The following is a 19,690-nucleotide window of genomic DNA, read 5'->3' on the forward strand; positions in this document are numbered from 1 at the left end:
ATGCCAAAAGCAGAACAAACCTCAGCTGACTCCAGCCACCTGAGCTCCATATCTGGGGTGGGGGCTGATGGATGGACCCAGCAAGTGGGCAACCTTCTGGTAACTCAGTTAATGCAGCCCCCAGCTCGTGGTGCCCCTCGGCTGGGAGGTGACAGCACTCAGCCAGGCCTGGCTCACAACTCCCCACGTGCCCTTCTCCCACCCCACCTCCCAGGTCCTCCAGGAACCGAGTGCCATGGCCCCAGGAAAGTGCCAAGGGGATTTTGGTGTCCCACGGGACAGGGCACTCCTGCTCAGGTTTTCCAGGGGGAAGGCGCTGCTTCCTTCAGCACTTCAGCACAGGCACTTTTACTTGCAGTGATCTGAACCCATTGTTAAGAAGTTCCCTAAATGACGCACACATTTTAGGGGCTGAACCAAAACCAATAAATTTGGGTCCAGCTTCACTTTTCTTGGAAATAAAGAGAAAGTGAAGCCTTAGGAAATATCTGAGGCCTGAAAGGGAATAACCCCCTGGAGTCATGGCTCTGGCCCAGGGGCTTCTCACAAATGGGAGCTGGGAGTTGTGCTGCCCTCCAGGAGGGAACATCACCTCCCCGTCACCTCCCCGTGTCCCCACAGCCCGGGGGTGGCTTTGGGGCACACCCACCCGCTCCCAGTCCCAGCGGTTCTACATGGAAGGGAGGAGTTAAAAACGGGAAGATTCCTGGAATTACTGCAAACTGCAGTTTGTTTGGATGCTTGGGCTGGTTCCCCAGATGACCGATACCATACGGAGAAGTCAGCAAGGGCATCCTGAGGGAATCACCACGATGGGTGCCTACATTCAGAGCCTCAGCCCCAGTGCCCTCCCCGGGGAGCTGTGGGAACAGGATCCCGAGCACCCTCAAGCCAATAAATATTAAAAGCCTCCTTCCCCCTTCAGTCAGACTCTCCCTTCTCCCCCATGCTTTGTGATCTGCTGATCCCAGCAGCATTTAAATCACAAAAGGACATCAAAAATAGCTCAGGAAACACCCAGGGGATGCCACACCTCGTGCTCCAGGTAAGAAAATATGCAAACTCATGGGAGAGAAACAGTAGCTGGAGAGGCTGAGCTGTCTGCTGCCTTCAGGTTAAACCTGGAAGCATGCCCAAAGCTGGATGCTCGTGGGCATCGCCCCGAGTGCAGAGCATGTCCCGGGCACGGGGCTGGGAGCAGCAGGGGCAGCACGGAGCGGAGCGCGGCACTCACCCAGCATGGTGGCATCCACCGCCCCTCCCGGGCAAAACTCGATCATGATCTGCGAAAACAAAGACAGAGGAATTACAGTCAGGGCTGGGTGTCCCCAGCAAAAGCCCGCAGGGTAGGGATGAGGAAACGAAAGCGTTCGTTTTGCCACTTCCCCGCGTGGCAAAGCTGCCCCTTCACACCGTGCAGACCTCAACGCCTTCCTCGTGCCTCCCCGGGGGCACATCCCCAGCACGAGCCATCACCCCAGCCCCGGAGCCTGATCCTGCACAGCACCCAGCTGGGAGAGGCTGCCCGCAGCACCCCGGGGTGCAGAGCACCCCGCAGCCCCAGCGGCGGCACCTGGCCTCGCTGCCCTACCTGGAGGCCCGTCCGGAGCAGTCGCCCCCAGCTCCGCTCGCTGCGTTTGTTTACAACTTTTTTGATAGCATTTTGGAGCGAGGGCTGCTCCAGAGATGCGTGGCCTTGCCAACAGGATGAGATAGCTGTCATAGCTGGGAGCTGACGTGGCGGGGAGAAATCAGGCAGGATTTTGTTTGGTGAATAAGAGATGGGGAGGGCTGCTTGGGTCTGGGTTTTGTTTTTTTGTTTTGTTTTTTTTTTCCCCTCCATTACTCAGTAGTTCATTGCTCTCTTGACTTTGAGCAATTTGAGGGAAAAATATGTCAATAAAGAGGTCGAGTACATTGGCCAGATTGTTGCTGTTTGTCTCCAAGGGACACGAGCAGAGCCCTGCCAGTCTCCCATGTTCGCCTGCCTGTCCCCACTTTTCCCCTGGCTATCAGCACCTCCAAGAGACCACGGCATGAAGCACTCAGGAGCATCAGCTCTTTGCAGGCACCCTTAGGCACTCGGGATGCAGGTCCCAGGGGGCTGAGTCCCTCGGTGTGCGACCTGGGACATGGCCCTGTGCGGGGTGCCGCCCCCCCAGTCCTCACATCGCCGATGCACAGGCTTGCCCAGAGCACGCACCCATGTCCCCTGCCTCTGTGCAATTCGGTCGGATCCTTCCTCAGGGACAGCTCGGTGCTGACCCCAGATGGGGTCGCTCAGATAAGCAAAGGAAACAATTCAAACAGCCCGGGGTTAAGAGGGACAAGAGACACTTGACAGCCTAATGCCCTGACAAGCTCTTCTGTTCCTCGTGGCAGCGACTCGGGGCGACATACCGGAGAGGTGAAATGCCAGAGGTCGCCGTGAGGACGAGGACTGAATGCAGCGAAGGAGATGTTTACCAGCACGGCTCCCTGAGCTGAAACTGCCCTTCGAGGGGAGGTCACGTAACTCAGCCCTGCTCCATCTGAGCTCTGCACCAGTGGCTGAGGGAGGAGGTCCAAGCTCCCTCTTTCCCATGGCCTCATCCTGCAGCAACGGGCGAGCCACAGCCCAGCCTTTCGTCCCGCAGTTCCTACACGTGGACACGGGAAATGTATTTTCCTGACGTGGGCTGCGGTGGAAGACTTTGTTCTGGAGAAGGGGCAGCAGGATCTGGCACTCCCTGCCGGGATGCAGCACACCTCCAAGCGTGCCATGAGAATCGGCCCCGGTCCAGAAGCGAGAGGGGAGGCGATGCCGAGAGGGGAACTGCAGACAGGTTGGGCAGCATTGCACAGGCACTGGAGGAGGAAGCCGAGAAGAACAACCAGAGGCCAGGAGCAGGGAAGCGTTTTGAGCAGCTGGGGGAACAGGCAGATGGAGAGAAGCAAGTGGGAATAGGTTTAAACTATTTGAAAACCAGGAGAACAAATCTGCACTGACTCAGAGCTGAGCACAAGTCTGGCAGGGAGGAAGCCAGCAGAGCCCTCTCGGTAACAGGCGATGTTACCGCACTTTTTCCAGCTTGAGTTTATACCTTGCATCAGCACGTCACTAGCAAAGGCAAGAACTGCCTCCTGCCACTGCCTGTGTGCTGGGGTCCCCACCCAAACGCAGCGCAGACCTGATCCCCTGTAAGTGCAAGCATCACCTCTCTGCACTGCCTGTCTGGCCTAAAACCTGTCTGTGCAAATTATCCTGCCTCATCACTGAGCCACAGCTGCAGCTTTACTCATCCCGCAGAAGCAATCCCTTCCTGCTCCCGCTGGAGCCAGGCTCCTCGGGAATCTCCTGCCTGAGGGGGAGTCCCTTGGTTCAAGCAACAGCCTCCCTGAGTTCAACCAGTAGAGGAGACCTGAGGAGAAGCTCTTCCATGCTACCAGGCTCAGCTCTCAAATCTCAGCAGCCTCAGGAGTCCCAAAACTTCAAGCAACCCAGTTCAAATCAGCTGCTAACACGGCATCCAGGTGACTTGGGTACTTCTGTTGCAAATGCTCAACAGTTTCACAGCTCTTTGTGCATCCCAGCTAATCCTTGGCATTCCCCAAAGCTCCTTCTGCAGATCCTCCAGCTTGTACCTTTACTTATTTTGGGGGAAACAGGGTGCAGACAGCTCAGCGACAGCCCAGCAGGGTGGGTGCTGAGGTCTCCTGCCCCAAGGCACAGGTGCCAGCACAGCGGGAGGGGGCTCTGGACACGGAGGCTGAGCTTCTCCATGGGGAAGGGCTGAGCTCGCCAGACCCTGCTCTGGATCAGCGTGGGCTGCATTTCATCGCCATTGAGCTTCATTCTGGTTCGCAGTCTGGCGATGAGAATGTTAGGGAAATCAGTACCTCTGAAACAGCATGAGTTTATGCAGGCACAGTGGGCTGCAAGCCAGGCACTGGGAATATGGAAAATATGGGAAATTTAAAAATATGCATTTTCAACAAGGGCAGAGATGCCAAAGAATAATTACGGGTGTGGCTAGATAGTCTGAACATCCAAAAAAACCTAACGGGCTCGTTTCAACCCAGAAATCCTGATTTAAATAAATCCAACTCCCAATCCTATAGTTCACACACACAAACCTTCCTTTCAGGAGCAGGGCCAGTTCAAAAAAAGCTTTACTTTCAAACCAGGTAGGGGCACAGGCCTGGTATCTGCAGCATGCAGCCTTCTCCGCATGCAGGCTGGAGGCCTGCCGTGCAGGGAAAAGGCAGGGGAGCAGTCAGGTGGGACCTGACACCCAGGGTGGGCACCTTGCTGTGCTGGCTGCAATGAGGAACAAGCACAATATAAAGAGCTGTTGGCAAGAGCCTGTGCAGTGAGGAGATGAACCCGAGGGCTGGGGCTGCGGGTTAATGCTTCACTTAGGGCGGTTTTCGTGTTCCTTAATTCATGGGTGGACTACACCTTTATTTACGTGCCTCCAAGGCACAGCTGGATCAGTCCTCCCTAGTGGCAGTGCTGATCTGGGTGCTGCACGTTGCCTCTCAGCCCCGTGCCAGCCCGGTGCCCAGCTGCCCTCAGCCTTCTCCCCACGACGGGTGAGACATGGGGACAGGGCTTGCTGCAGAGCCCCAGCACCACTGCACAGCACACGCCTGGCCCCGAATTTACTCCTGCAGTCTTGTGAGCCACAGATTGGAGACCCATGGGGGTCTCGGCCCTGATGCAGATACCCTCAAAAGCAGCTCCTTCCAACTAACGGGAGCTGGGTGTGCAGCCCCATGGCCCAGGAGTTGGCTGAGAGGGGCTGAGCGCCAGCTGCGGGGTCTCCAGCGAGCAGCCTGGGGCAAACATCCTGTTTGTAACGACTTCCTCCATGCAAGAAATCCAGGGACTTCCTCAGCCCGCCTGCTGCACCCGCTCCGGAGGGGAAGCAGCAGCAGCACCAGCTCTCCCCCCTGCCTCCGCACCAAATGTATAGGTAAAAATAACACACCAGAAGTGCATTTATAAGCCCAAAGGCGGTTGCAAATGCATATCACAGGCATGTGCAGATATTATTCATCGTTAGCGCCTGCCACTGAAAAAAAGCAACGCCCGGCTGCCTTTCCACACAGCCAGAGCCCAGCAGAGCTCAGCTCTGAGAGCACGGCCAAGAAACCCGCCTGGTGCGCAGCTCAGCGGGGACACGCGAGCTGCACGCACAGGAACGGATTTGGGCACCCGGTTTGCAGACGCAGGAAGGAGCCCGCCCTCCCAAACCTCCGTACCACAGCCCGAGCAGTGGGTCCAGCGATCGTGGTGTTCCCTAGAAGGATAAGCATATGTGTATTTGTATGAAAACACAATGTATTAAATTAAAGTGCTCCTAAAGATGCAGGTGTTCAAGGTGCACCGCGTGTTTTGCACAAGCTAGATGTGACTTTGGAGGTCCAACGTTGCAGCAGATGTTCCCTCCAGCCCTCTCCTGGGGCAAGGTGGCAGGGGGACACCAGCTTGGAAAATAAACACGCTGTGGATGGATCAGAGACCTTTGCAGCTTTGTACCAAAGTGTAAATGGCATCTCCTGCGGAGGCACTGCTGCCCCCCTGGGTAGGACACGGAGCTGGCACGCTCCTCCCAGGACGGGCTCTGCCCTGGGTGTGTCGGAACTCGTGGAACTTTCTGTGACATGACAAAGAGTGAGAAAATCTTATCTCGAAGGGTATTTCACCAAACACTGCGTGGTTGCCCGGGGTGGGACAGCTGATGTCCCTGAACTTTTACTGAGGTTTGCAGCTGAGGCAGGATTAAGAGGACACACCCTCAGCCAAGCTCCTTACTCAGCCAATTGGCATGTCAGAGGGCAGAGGCCCATGAACTGTTCCCTCTGGAACAGTGGACTGGAGAAATGCCTCTTCTAGTCACAAAAAAAAAAAAAAAAGGGAAAAAAAAAAAGAAAAAAGAATCAGCTGGGAAAGCTGGGGGCAGCTCATCTCTGGCAGCAGTGGCCCGTGGGCAGCCAGGCTTTTCCCAGCAGCACACCAGGCTGGGCTGGGAGGCCACCGGGTCCCTCTGGGATGGAGGAGCCCTCGGCTGACAGCACATTTACTCCCAATGCACCAGAGGTTCTTGCTGTGGTGTGGCTTTTGCAGTTGCACATTGCTTGCACATTGCTTTATTGCTCCAGAGCACCGCAGCCACCTCCCTTCACGCTGTGCCCTGTGCATCAGCAGGCACGGGAGGTTTTCTGTGTCCCCAGGATCCTTCTGCCGCCAGACCCACACGGCAGGGCCCTGACACTACTTCAAAACTGAAGTTCTTCAGCAATTTCCTCTGCAATCTGCAGGGAAGGGCTTCATTTGGTTTGTGTAGCTGACTGCCTGCTGCTGGGAAGAAGGCAACATGCAGCACCCTGCACCCCGTGCTGCCACCGTCACCCACGTACTGTGGTGGCGCTGCCCTCCTGCACAGCCACCAGCTCTCCTGCCTTGTACTGCTGCAGAAGGACCAGGGGAATAAGAAATGTGTATGTGGCAGAGTAAACTGCTCTGTTTATAGACCGAGTCACTAAAGCAAAATGCTTTTCAGGTTTCCCCATTGCCAGTGATCCCACCCTTTCCACCTTCCCTTTTCAACAGGATGCCGAGTGGGCACAAGGCTCCCACGGCAATGCTGTAGCTCAGTTTTTTCCATCTCTGCTTTCTCAGGGTTTCCTTGAGTCTGCCCACCCTGCCCTGCCTGCCGGCAGGGATTGGCACGAGGACGGAGCCGGCAGGCGTGGGTAACGCCGCGCAGCAGACCTCGGCGCGGGCAGCGCCCTCCTGGCATGGCCCACCCGCTTCCAGGAAAAGCAGAAGAAAAGGCAAACAGCGGAGGGTGGGGGCAGAGCAAGTCGGAAGAAATCTTTCACATTCAGCAGAAACACAACAAAAGGGAAACAAAGAGAGAAAGAAAGAAAGAGCCTGAGCAAGTCAGAGGCTCCAGCTGCCTCCAGGCTCTCGTGGTGCAGAGGAGCTGAGCTGCCTGACATAAAGGAAGGGCGAGGAGGGTGCAGAGCAGGTAACGGGTTGCCACTGAGAATCCCAACGCCCTCGGGCACTGCTCCACTTCTTTCCTCCCAGCACACCCAGGTGAGGGACTCAAATTCCACGCTCACGCAGGAGGTGTGGGGCTGCACAGCCTGGCTCAGCCCCACAGCCAGCCCCTGCTCATGGCTGTCCCAGGAGGCACAGGGGGGAAGGAAGGAGCGAGACACCCCACGACACAGACTTCTACAAAGCTGCTTTTCAGCCTGCAGCGAGAGAGCAGACCCCTCTCCTCTGCGCGGGGACTGCCCAAAAAGGGAAGTCTGTGACCTCCTCCCGCCGCAGCGTAGGCAGTCCCGAGCAGCATCACCTCGGGTAAAAACCGCAAGGCCTGTGCCACCGCCCGAGCTGAGCAGAACACTGCCTTGAGCAACTTGCCTCTGCAGCTGCAGAGCTTTTTCCCCCTCGCTGCCAGTCCCTGCTGCTATCCATGCAGCAGGACATGGGCTGGGGACACGCACGGGGTCGGTCCCCCCCGCAGAGCCCCCAGCCCTGCTCTGAGGGGCAGCCGGCCAAGGGCTGCGCTGCAACCACAAAGGCTTCAGCCCCGAAACCCGGCACCGCCCTTCCGCCACCAGCAAGGGTGTCGCAGCCTCCGGCGCCTTCCTCCCCCTTCTCCAACCCTGCTCTGCACAGCAAACGCACAGGCGAGCCCTCACCCCACCCTGCTGTGCGTGGGGAGCCCACCTGGGGAGCACAGTGCCCCTCTGTGAGCCGCCCCAACCCACCAAAAACATTTCCTGGCCTCGGCGCAGGACAGAGCCTCCCTTCAGCACGGCCAGCCTGGGGGTGAACGACTTTCCTGGAGGCTCCCCACGGAGCCAACCCTGGCACCGTTTCACCCTTGACAAAGGATGACTCTCCCGGCGTTGGAGGTGCCGGGGGAGGGACAGGAGGGATGGAGGAAGCTGTCTAGACCTCCCCGTCTGCGACGAGGTTCGGGGAGCAGCGGCACATGGGGCGCAGGCGAGACAGGCTCTTCCCCAGCCCTGTCGGAGCGGGGGGAAGCAGAGGGCCCAGACGGTCCCCAGGGCTTTTGGTCTCGACTCAGAGGCAGGGATGGAGCAATCCTGAAAAGCATCCTCCTGCAGCCCTCGGGGCTGTTTCCAGAAGAGCGGAAGGTTTCCTCCTCTGTTCCTTTGACAGTCATTCAGCGGGCTCTGAATTCCAGCTTTCCGAGACATTTTTTTGATAACAAAGTCACCCAGGAGCTTGCTGCAGCTGGCGTCCTACACTGCCTCTCAGCCCTGTAACACACGGCATGGAAAATAAAGGGCAGAGATGCAACAGCTAGCTGCTTTCTCAAACCCTGCTCATTACTGCAGCTCTGAGAGGTCTCTGGCAGGATCAGGAGCATCTGGGTGGGGACCAAGATCTGCACAAAACACGTGGAGAGGACACCGCTGGTCCAGACACGCTGGCAGCAGCAAATACAAGGTGGAGCAAGGAGAACATTGATGGCCATTTGCTCCAAAGCCACCCAGACAAATGACAGATGTGGACCTCAGGAAGGCACAGCTGATCCCATCCCCTAGGCTGGCAGGCTGAGCCTGTCCTTGTGGCCCCAGAGAAAGCTGTTCATGACCACACACCTCCAAGTGCTGAGAAAGGAGCTCGAGCTGTGACCAAAACAAACCCCACAGGACAGAGCTGCTCTCCGTCGATGGAAAGAACAAAGCGATATATTTAGGCACAGAAACCACATTTAGCGACGGTCAAAGGGCATGTCCTTTACTCTGTCTGGTTGACATCTGACCCAAGTTCCAGCGGTTAACTCTGAAGCTATGCTGCTTTGCAGGCTGGGAGAGGAGATGGGAGCGGTGACTCCAGGCCAGCCTTCCCAAAACGGCTGTGGGAGCGCACACAGCCTGCCTCTCCCCGTCACACAGGGGCAGGTGCGGTTTTTGAACATCGTTTGGCCCCATCTACCCTCCCCTTCCAGTCAAGGGTTGTGCTGCTCGGCGAAGCTTTATTTACAAGCACATTGGGCACCCATCCCACTATCACAGCCCTGCTCCATCCGAAGCCCAGGGCTCGAGCCTCCACCGCACAGCAGAGCGAGGAGGCAGCTGACAGCCCCATGCTCATGCCTTCCTTCTGCCCCTCCTGCCCAAGGCTTTTCACCCAGCACACGCCAAAGGGCTGGAGGTGAACGTAGCACGGCGGGGTTACCTGTGAGCCATCGCTCACCAGCCCCGGACAAACGAGCACCCGCAGAGCCCCAGCACCCGCAGAGCCCCCCTTCAGCCACAGCACACGCTGGTTCTGCCACCGAACAATGCAGAAGCCCTCATTGCTACCACAGAGAACAAATGTCAACAGCTCGCCTGACACGGCAAGCATGCTGTAGGTGGAAGTGAAATAATTAGATCTCTGTAAGAGAGAGTTCCCAGCTTGCCAATTTTCCTTATAGACAAGGATACCATTCAGAGACTTTAAATATAATAAACCTTTTTTTTTCCCCCCTCTCCTTCTTCTGAACAAAATAACTTACAGAGTAAAATATTAAAAATATTTGGAATAAAAAAGGTCTGTCTCTGTGACCAGCAAGGGAAAGATGCAGGGCACAAGGAAACCCATGTCCTGGGGAATTTTGGAACAGCAAAGCGTTATCGAGAGCAAAGCCAGGGAGCACTGCATGCTCCTCTTGAAACACAGAGCTTCCTGGTGATCGCAGGGAGACAGGGGATGAATTCTTTCACATCTAAATCACTCCAAGATGACCAAATATTTCCTTGAACTAATTCCCCCCGGCTGGCAGGAATATTGCTATTCCTACTGGAATTTTGGCAGAGCAAGTGAGAACTCCTTTTAGGCTAACCACGTGGTTTTGACATCGCAAAGAGCATCCTTCCCCTTGCTAGAACCACACAGAGCGTTTTGTTACTTTTGATAAGGGCGATAACTAATCCCACTGGATTCACTGTTCCCAGCTTTCCTAACCGGTGTCCCAGAGGGACGAGGATCCAGGAATAGTGGTGGGCAAGAAACGTGGGCAGCGAGGTGGCAGCTGGACAGCGAGTGCTGCAGGAAGGGTGAAGCGTGCTGCACAAGGGCCTTTATGAGCACTGCCTGCGGGGACGAGGGGCTCATCCAGCAACCCACGCATGAGGCTGAGCAGCTCCCAGCACCACGCCTGGCTGCTCCGCGGAGCGGGGAGTAAGGCCGGTGTTCTCCCTTGCTATAGAAACCAGAAGAACACCAAGGCAATGGCTCTCTGCCCAGGCATGGGGCAAAGCGGGTGGGATCCCCCTTCTCTCACCAGGTTAATCAGTGTTTTGAGGCCACTCAGCTCACATTTATCATTGGACGGGCAGCAAAAAGCGCAAAGTTGTTTAAAATATAGGTAGCTCAGAAGCAAATTTGCTTCTTCAGTGAGACAATTCAGTGACCTCAAGTGCCCCAAGCCCATGCCAGCACCTGAGATAGTCGATGCCTTCCAGGAGGGCAGAGCTCACCGTGAGAGGTGGAGTTTGACCCGGGACAAGCCTCGTGAACAGCCAGCAGTGCCAGCGCCTGGCTGCCTGTCCGTGAGGACACCTCACTGAAGGAGGGGCAAAGGACTTGGCAGGTTTTCCGCTCTTGCCTGGCCTCTCCCTACAAGCAATTTTTCATTCAGCTCATCCCCAGAAGGTGCCTGGATCCATCGCAGAGGATGAGAATATCGCTGCTTAACTGTTCCAGTGAGGGCTTTGAAGCCAATGGAAACCACCCCAGGCCATGAGGTCTGTGGAGTGACATCCCTCCCTCCCAGATGAAAACTTCCAGGCTATATCTGAAGAAAAAAAAAAAAAGAGAAACCAGCCTCTAAAACTGTAGCCTATCACTCGTTCAAGGGCATAGCTGGGCTTCAAGGCGCTGCCTCCTATACACAGGTAGCTCTTAAATATTCACTTAAATGCAAACGTAGTTCCTTAGCATTTCCCTTGGTAAGCCAGCCCAGTGGGATTGTGGCTCATTGAGATTCATTTCTAAACAAAGTTTTAAAAAAGCTTTGAAAGAGAATTTGCCTATAGGCTTGTTGTCTGCCACCTTTTTTTCATAAATCTATGGCCTCATGGTTATAACCCTGGAGTGGGGTGCAGCACACAGGACTTATTCCCAGGTACCATTTACCTGCTGGGTAAATTTTAGGCAAATTCTTGTCTGTGCCTCAGCTCTCCCTTTTAATAACCGGGATAATGACACTTAGTCTCTTTTATAAAAGCGTTCTGCAGCATATATATGACAAGGGTATGTAATCACAAGGCATTATGAGGGCTTCAATAACCTTTTCTTGCAACGTTATCCTCTACAGAGGATGATACACAAAGGCTCCTTTTCTAGTTTGTGTTGTCGTGTTGCTACCTGTAGTAGCGCTCTTGAACTTGGCTTTGCTATGGTAATTCGCCTGCTGCATAAATCATTTCTGGTGCTTGATCAGAATCGCTCCTTGGCAATCCCTGCTTCAAGAGAAGGCCCCAGTTCTACCCAGGATCTCCAGAGAATTGCCAGGAGCCCAAAAGCTTTGCTCACATTCACAAGATGGAGCAGATATTGTCGTGCAATGTGCTGCCCAGCTTTACAGCAGCGAGGAGGACGGGAGGCAACCTAGAGCTCCACGGCTTTGGGAAAGGCAGCAAAAGACCTGGGTAAGGGAGAGGCAGAGATCAGCCTTCCTGCTTTGCAGGCAGGAGGCAGGGAGGGAGGATTTACCCCCAGACACCCACCTGCTGAGTCCCGGCTGCTGAAGACACAGCTCGAGCAGCAACATCTGCACGCATCTTCTCCTTGTCTACCCATCCCCTGCAGAAGTTACAGAGACTGTTTTGCAGCCAAAACTGACATGAATTTAAGTTTCTGTCGCTGTGGAAAAGGAGGAGGAGAAAGGCAAGGCTTGTTCCTGTAAGAGGCTGGCTAGGTACTTAACAAAGCTCCCAGTTGTGGCATTGCTTTGTGTTTCTGCAGTGAGGTGCGACCCCGTCGGCACAGACACAGCGTCATGGCAGCCACGACGAGCACGACAGCAGAGCTGTGCTCGGGGGGCTGTGCTGCTCTCAAACGGGGGGCTGTGCTGCTCTCAAACACCACGCAGGGTTTGGGTCTTGCAAGCTGCAAGCGACTGTCCGAGCACTTTCGGGGAGGAAGCTCGGTACAAAGCTTCAAGAGCGTGAGGCCAAGCAGGAAGGGCCAGTTTGGACTGCAAAGCTCCTGCCAAGTGAAACTGTAAAGGCACACGAACAGCTTTCGGAGCACGCAGGGACGGATGGCCGAAGCCCAGAGCCCTGTTCTGCTACTGCAACCCCGTGCTGGGGTCTGCTGCCTGCACCCAGCCATGGCTCCGGCTGCTTGCCCTGCAAAACATTCCTGCAAGTAGCAATCATCTCGTTAATAAAAATCTTAAGGAGCCTGACAGAGTTATCAGCTTTTTTTTGTTTGTTTGTTTTACAGAAAAAGTATTTCTACTTAAGAGAATTAAAAGCTGCAGATGCTTTACATAGCCCAGCAGTCTAGTGCATGGGATAATGAACATTTCTTTATGATACAGGATTTTCAAGAATGCCCAAGTCTCCCGTCAACATCCATATCAAAGGGGTGGCAATCCAAAAAGTCCCTGGCTAAACAGGTCAGGGCCTGCCCACAGAAAATGCAAAATGCTTTTGTAAGGGAGGTACAAAGACTAGCTACAAAGCTGGTCTATCTGCAAGCTGTACGAGTTGCATACCCACACAGCGGGCCAGCGAGAAGAAACTCTAAGCTGATTAAATTAACCGTCCCCAAAACGCTCTGGCAAGGCAGGGTTACCTGCATGGTACAGTGATTTTTGCTTTGATCTCCAGGAAACATCTGTTTATTCAAAAGTCCATTTGCTATAGCAACCATGGTTTATAGAAAAGGAGTGGGGGGAAGAAAGAATTCCCTAGTGCTTCACTAACAAAGCTGTACATCCACTAGAGTGGTCGCATTAAATACCTAGGGCCAGACGACAGCCTGAGTAATTTCTGCAGCACGCTGCAGACGTGATGCTGGAGCATCTCGACGGGCTGTGTACCAGGGATGCTGCTGTCCTGCTGCTGTGGGTAGGGACACCACGGTGTCCTGGGAGCAGAGATCTCCTGTGGGAGTGCCAGAACTCCTCAGTCCAAACGAGGCTCTCCTCCCCGCCTCTTATCGCTCCTCTGTCTGCAAGAGGAGGCACTCGGAAGCAGCAGTGATACCCAGAAGCAGATCAAAAGGCCCTCCCTTCCTCTGAGGTCTCAGTCTTTTTGTGTTGTTTTGGAAAGAAAAAACAAAGAAACCGTAAATCACAAGAGGGACACGGCACGCGAGGTCTGCTGTTTTTCTTTCCCATGTACTAAATGATATCAGCACCATTGATTCCAAGAGTTCAAAACCCATAGCTTAGTCCCATTCCTCAATTGCAAAATAGCTTTAAAAAGTTGCACATATGCTGGGTGAGGGGTATTTGCCTTTGTGTTTCAAAGTCCTACATCACCCTTCACCAAAAAAAAAAAAAAAAAAGCAAAAATGTAGCCCAGCCACAAGGGCTACACCAGACTTTTTTTTTTTTTTTAATAGCTCAAGATTCTCAGCTTTCATTTGGTGCCCCTATTTCCAGCAGCTGGGATTTATGCAAAAGAACATCAAATGCCACAGGGCTTATAATAAAAATAAAAGAAAAATCATGAGAGCTCCCAACACTGCAGTTTTGCAAGCCTCACTGGGCTGTTTTCAACCAGCACAAGGCTGCTTAGCCTCTGCCACAAGCAAAGAGAAGAAGATGAGGGAGGAATGGAACGAGACAGCAACCCCTGGCTGAGGGCACTGCATCTCTGCAAAGGATTTATATGCTAAGGAATTTCATGCTGGATGCTGTCACATCGCCAGTTGTATTTTTGGGAACTCACTGGGGTCCTCCAAGCCCAGCCCATGCTTTTCAGTGGGCTCAGCGTGGTGCAGATCAGGTATGAAAGACAGAGCAATTTGCTGCTTTCATTTCGGTGCTATGTACTTAAAGCTGCTCCAGGACACACCACTTCCCTTTGCACGCAAGGTTTTTGCTCCATTAATATTGCACGTCCCCTCCTGGCTCCCCATGGGCACCCCGCCTCGCAGAGAGGAGCCCCTGCAGCAGCGGCCACCTCTGAAGGCCAGGTGTCCTCACATGTTTTCCTTGTTAGTTCAAGAGCCAGGGAACGGCCAACAGACTGATTTAGCAAGAGCCCCTCTCAGCACCGTCAGCTGTGACCGCTTGTGGCACAGACTAAGCCATAAATTATTCAGAGCCCAAGCACTCCTCCTGCCATCTGGGAGGCAGGGCACGTCTGCTCCCCTTGCGTGGCTGTGCTATGGCTCCTGCCCCTTCCTCGCTTTGAACATCACTTTTCCACGCCAGGCAGCAAGCACAAGCAAACCAGAAAGCATGGTCCTGCTCGAGAAGCGTGCCCCCAGCCCGAGCCACAGGTCCACAAACCCACCTCGCAGATAGTCCATTTGCAAATGGTGCAGGAAAGCGCTGGCCAAAACGACAGCACAGGCAGAAATTGTGATGGAATGGGGGAGGCTAGACAAGGAAAGACAGCATTTATGTCCCCTGCAGTACTGGTGACTGAGAAGCAGAAGCCTTTGAGGTTCGGGACAACCTGGTAGAGACTAGAAGCCTTCCAGCAGGATAACAGCCTGGCTTATTTACTTCCCTCAGAGCCAGTAAAACACTAGAGCATTAATAAGAACAGCCTGAGCACTGAAATGCAAATGCCGCTCAAATAATTAAATAAAGAGGACGATCCTCTCCCCAAAACAATGGACGGGGCTGTAACGCCTGCCCTCACGGGAGAGCCTCATACAGGAGGCTCTTGTTCCATTAGCTTCAAAGAGGCAGTTTAATTTTAGGAGGTCGGCGAGCATATGACATTACAAAGCACTTCTCAGACAAAAGCGGAGCAGGGGAGATCTGCAATCCATTTTCCCTTCAGGAAGGAAGGCAAAGCTTCCTATTGCGGGGAGGAGGTGGAAGGGAAAGGGGAGGGGGCTGACATTTCAGCAAGGCCAGCGTGCAAAATTCAGGCAGACCAGGAGAAAGCAGGGAGGGAAGAAGCAGTAGAGCAGAGGGGAACATAAGGCAGCCCCATCTCCCACCCAAGCTCGGTATATATTTGCCTTTTTAATTTTGCCAGGATTTATTTTGCTGCAGTTGCAATCTGTCCAAATCCCGAGTCCCCTCCTAGGAAAGATGTTTGCCTTCCACTTCCTTAGAACAGCACATATTTACTTTTGTGCTTTAACATGCCCACGTCTCAGCATCACGATTAGCAGCCATCCAAATATCAAATCTCCCAACAACTTGCAACCCTTCTCCCTCGCAGCACGAAAATGCACAGAAAGAAAGTCCAAGTGCTGCAGCCCCTCCGAGGAGGATGTCACAGAGAAGTCGTGGGCTTCATCAATACTTTTTTTTTTTTTTTTTGAAATCAGAAGGGACACTGATGCATGGTGGCATTGCAAAAGGTGCCTGCTGAATAAGCACACCTCCGGCTCACATACAGGGAGTTACCCCAAGGAGTCAGCAAATGCAATTTAAGGGGATGTGCCCTTAAACTCTCCAGCCCCCTGCACCCAGCACCTGTCCCGTGGCAGCACTCAGGAAAGCACCTTTCACACCAACTGTCCTCTGGTGCTGAAGAATTAACAGAAAATGATGGGGTGAAAAAAAGCGTACCTGCTGGGCTTGGGGAAAATAATGCAGGAACCTGCTGTTCCAGCCCAGCACGACTAGCCCTTGCAGCCCGTGGGGTTGCATTTTGTGTCCCCAAACCTCCGTAGCCAGGGGAATTGAGCTGCAACTGTCCATTGTGCATTACAGTTGCTGAAATAGAACTAAGGCATGAGTCAAAAAGTGGGGTTACCCTCCCACCAAATCCTTCAAAAACAAGTGGCTGAGTGGGGAAGAAAGGCTCTCATCGGTGCTGCCTTTTCTACCCTCACAAGGTGCAAAAGGAGAAAATCGAACTCTGGTTTTCAACTCACAGTGAAGATCTCTTGAACTTCGCGGGGCTATTTATAACCAGCTCGAGTTAGAACATAGTTTGCCTATCAAAGAAAGCGGGGAAAATCCAGGCCCTGTTCAAGCAGCGAGCAGAGCACGGCCTGTGAGTCATTTCTAGCTCACTCCGAGGCTTCGAGCTGCTCCAGAGGTTCTGCTTCACCGTGCATTAGCCATTTCCTCCCTGCCAAGAGAGAAATGTGCAGCCGTACAGGTCACACACCGTGAGTCTCTTACCCAGAGCTTGCCATCCCAGTAAAACGCTCCCAGCAGCTTGACGATGTGCCGGTGATCGCAGGTCGCCAGTATTTCGATCTCCACCATGTAATCCTCCAGTTCATCTTCGCTCTTTGTTTCGATGACTTTGGCAGCCGCTAAGGCACCGGTTTCCTTATTCTTAGCCTGCAAGACAAAACCCATATGAGTACAGAGGCGAGGAGAGCCAGAACACGCAGTACTTGCACAGTTCCTGCTCGGCCGATGCACGCTCAGCACCATCCACAACACAAGCGCAGGAAGCTTGCAGGTGCCTCGCTGCTCCCTCAGCATGCCCAAAGCTTTGGAAGGAGGACAAATGCTGTGCAGGGGACAAAGCATCCTCCCTCCAATGCCCACACTGGAGAGGAAGAGGCTTTTGGACAAGGAGATGAATCCTATTGTCTGTAGCATGAGAAGAGATGGAAGCAAGAAAATCTCAGAATCCAGAGGCCCACATATAATACTGTGGGCAGTATCTCCAAAATCCAACCATATTCACAGTACAGATGTGAACTGTCAACAGCCCTGAGCATCCCTACACTCCCTTCCTAACCAGAACTTTTCTGCAATGTGTGAGGGAAACATAGGGATGTCCTCCTTGGCAGGGAAAGCAACGAGAAGGGTGCATTTGCCAGGCCTGGTCAGCATTCCTGGTGTTGCATTTCAGCAAGCTGCTCAGATCACGGTAAGAAAAATACTCCACATGTTCTCCTGGTTGCCCCCTCCATTCCTGTAGTCCCTTCAGCCTGCTTATTGCAACCTGCTTCACCAAATAGCTAGAAACCTGCCCAAACCTCTTTCTTCTGCTGCTTGGGAAAACTTTGCTGACTTTCTCTCCCCTTTCCTTACAACAACTCCGTTAGTGACATTGGGTCAGTGACTCTGACCTCGCCCCAGGTTGCCTGCAGCTTTGCTGGCAGATGCCAAGCCCCAGAGGTGGCTGCTATTGCTGGAGGCACCATGCGCTGCTGCTGCTCGGGGGCTCTCCACCCAGTGTTGCCCACAACCCTCCCCAAAGCTGTCAGGGCAAATTTGCATTTTTCAATTGGAAATTTGCACAACTTCTGCAAAAAAAAAAAAATGGAAGTCCGCAACCAAATGCAAAAAGGTTGTTTGCAAGAGTCAAAGGGCTCCACAATCAGCCGTGTCACGGGCTGGGAGTGGGGGCGAGACAGCAGACACTGACTCAGGAGCTCAGTGCCGTTCCCCGAAGTGCATTGAATCAGCAGGTTGAGAAATCCCCATTAGCTCCCTCACCCCACTCCTCCACCCACACAGAAGAGCCCCCAGGGCAGGATTTCAGTTCCTTGCCCATTTTCCATTCATCGTGCCCCCTCCGGGCTGCACAGCCCCAGCTGGGATCACGACTGCTTCCTGGGGGAGGAAGCCCTGGCAGGGATGCTCGGCTGTAGGAACAGTTGGGACCTTTCTGACTGCTCTGCAGTTTACGTATCTGTGTTTGGAAAACCTAGGCGGGAGCTTACAGTAGGATTAATTCCTAGTGTAAACACCCCGAGCCCCGCTGAGCAGTTTTACAAGGCTTAGGTGAGAGCGGGGCTGTGTACTGCCGAACAGGCTGGGGAGGGGAGGAGGGAACGAGGGAAAAGCCATATAACGGAGGGAGGGAAAATAGGGGAGCCCTGCCTCTCTGCTGGGTTTTGAAGGCTTGCTGAATTGACACTGGTTGGCACGCACAGCTGGGTCTTTACTACAGGGGACAAACCCATTTCCACCTGGGCTTGCTGCCCAAATGCAAGACAGCAGCTCAAGCTGGTTTCAGAACAAAATAGGTTTTTTGTATTTTTTTTTTCTTTTCTCAAGTTTGTGTCCTAATAAGTTGCCACCAGCAACCCTGAGGAGGGCAGGCAGGCTGGGGCAAGGTGTAAGGGGAGAAGAGGAGTTCTGGGGAAAAGCGGAGTTCTGGGAAAAAGCGCAGCACTTCCCAAACACCACAAGAAGTACCCCACCGTGTTTGCTATACACTTAGGGCCTTGGGAGAGAGCCAAGGAGGGGAAGTAAATATTGTGAGAGAAGGTGGGGCTTCCCTCTGAGGTCAGCTATCGCATACGCGGGGTCCGAGCCAGCTCAGCCCTGCCAGGACTCTGGGGCCCTGAAGGCACCTGAAGAACACTGGGGCTGAGAGCCTGGAGCATGTAGGGTGTTCACCCTCGTGGGACATGCAGTCCCTGTGGTCCCCGGGGTCTGTGCATCCACTTAACCCACAGCCCCCGTTGGCAGAGGGCAGGCAGGCTGCCACCCCGCGGTGTCACCGCCGGTGCCACCAGGAGCGGGCGCAGAGCTGCTCCTCAAGCATGGCAGGGCTCGTTCTGCGAAGAAGGTGAAGAAACAATCGGTATCGTGAAGGTCTCCTGCCCAAACATGGGTCTCCTCTCCTGTGCTGTGCGTTTCGGAGGCTCTGAACAAAGACCTGGAGGACGCAGCTTTGCACACCCGGCTGCAAGCTGTGGGCAGGGGAGCGATCATGGCCCACGTGCTTGGCGGTGGCAGTCTGATCTTATCCATCGCTACCCCTGTGACTAACGGCAAGTAGCCCAGCAACCCACAGATATAGCTTCCTTTCTAGGTATGAACCCACCAGCACACTGCCTCACATTCAGCCCAAACACAACGCAGGTGAAATCAAGCTACCAGCAGTCAGACGGCTTGGTCACGCTGGCAGAAATGAGACCATCATCTCTGAGGAGAAGCCAGCTCAGGACATCGCAAACTCACGATGCCAGAACACGAGCCTTTGAAATAGCAACAGCAAATTCACGTGGGTTGGGATGCAAGGACGCGGTACAGGCAGGAGCCCTGTGCCTCCCCTGGCCTTGCAGTAACATCTCTGCTAGAAGCGAGTGCTCTCACGTGCCGTGGGAGCACAATTCCCAGGAGGAACCGAAGTGCCTCACAGCCTCACATACAGCACGTATGAGAGCAGCAGCTTAAGCAGGAAGGTGACCTGAGACCGTGGGCTGAGCAGCAGATCTTAGAAAACAAATCTCCTCCAGTATGACCCCTTACAGCACAGACAGGAGACTGGTTCCCACGCAGCTGCCACCGAGGGGACCAAGACTCCACGAGGCGGCACCGCTGACCCCTGCTGAGCTGCCCACGATCCCACTGAGCCCAAACCCAGCCTTCCTGCCACAGGAGCCCCGCAGCACACCGAGGGACAGCTGTCCCCCATGGGGCAGGCAGACGGCTGCGTCACAGCCCCTCGCAGCAGCCAGCCAGCCCCCGGAGCTGGGCCGGATTCATACAGGCGGCGTCAGGTTTTGGCTAAACCTGCCGTGCGGTCTCTGGAACTCACATCTGGCAATTTCCTCCAGCTTCTCTGCTGGTGTTTTCCTGCATACGACGTA

General features: G+C 54.2%; 1 protein-coding gene across 2 annotated transcripts in view; it reads right to left on the bottom strand.

The window, feature by feature from the left end:
• The window catches only part of STK10 (serine/threonine kinase 10), a 48,225-nt gene that overhangs the window by 19,838 nt on the left and 8,697 nt on the right, over positions 1-19,690 (bottom strand). Inside the window, exons 2-3 of one of the 2 annotated variants that reach the window (XM_080554731.1) lie at positions 16,305-16,469; positions 1,235-1,283 (exon numbers count right to left, since the gene is read on the bottom strand). In XM_080554731.1, coding sequence (XP_080410857.1) covers positions 1,235-1,283; positions 16,305-16,469 — 214 coding nt within the window. Of the gene's footprint in view, positions 1-1,234; positions 1,284-1,591; positions 1,739-16,304; positions 16,470-19,690 lie in introns of those variants that run through there. The other variant, XM_080554732.1, reaches the window with a different exon arrangement.

This window comes from Anser brachyrhynchus (assembly GCF_964034855.1).
Source record: "Anser brachyrhynchus genome assembly, chromosome: 14".
In the NCBI taxonomy this organism is placed as follows: domain Eukaryota; kingdom Metazoa; phylum Chordata; class Aves; order Anseriformes; family Anatidae; genus Anser; species Anser brachyrhynchus.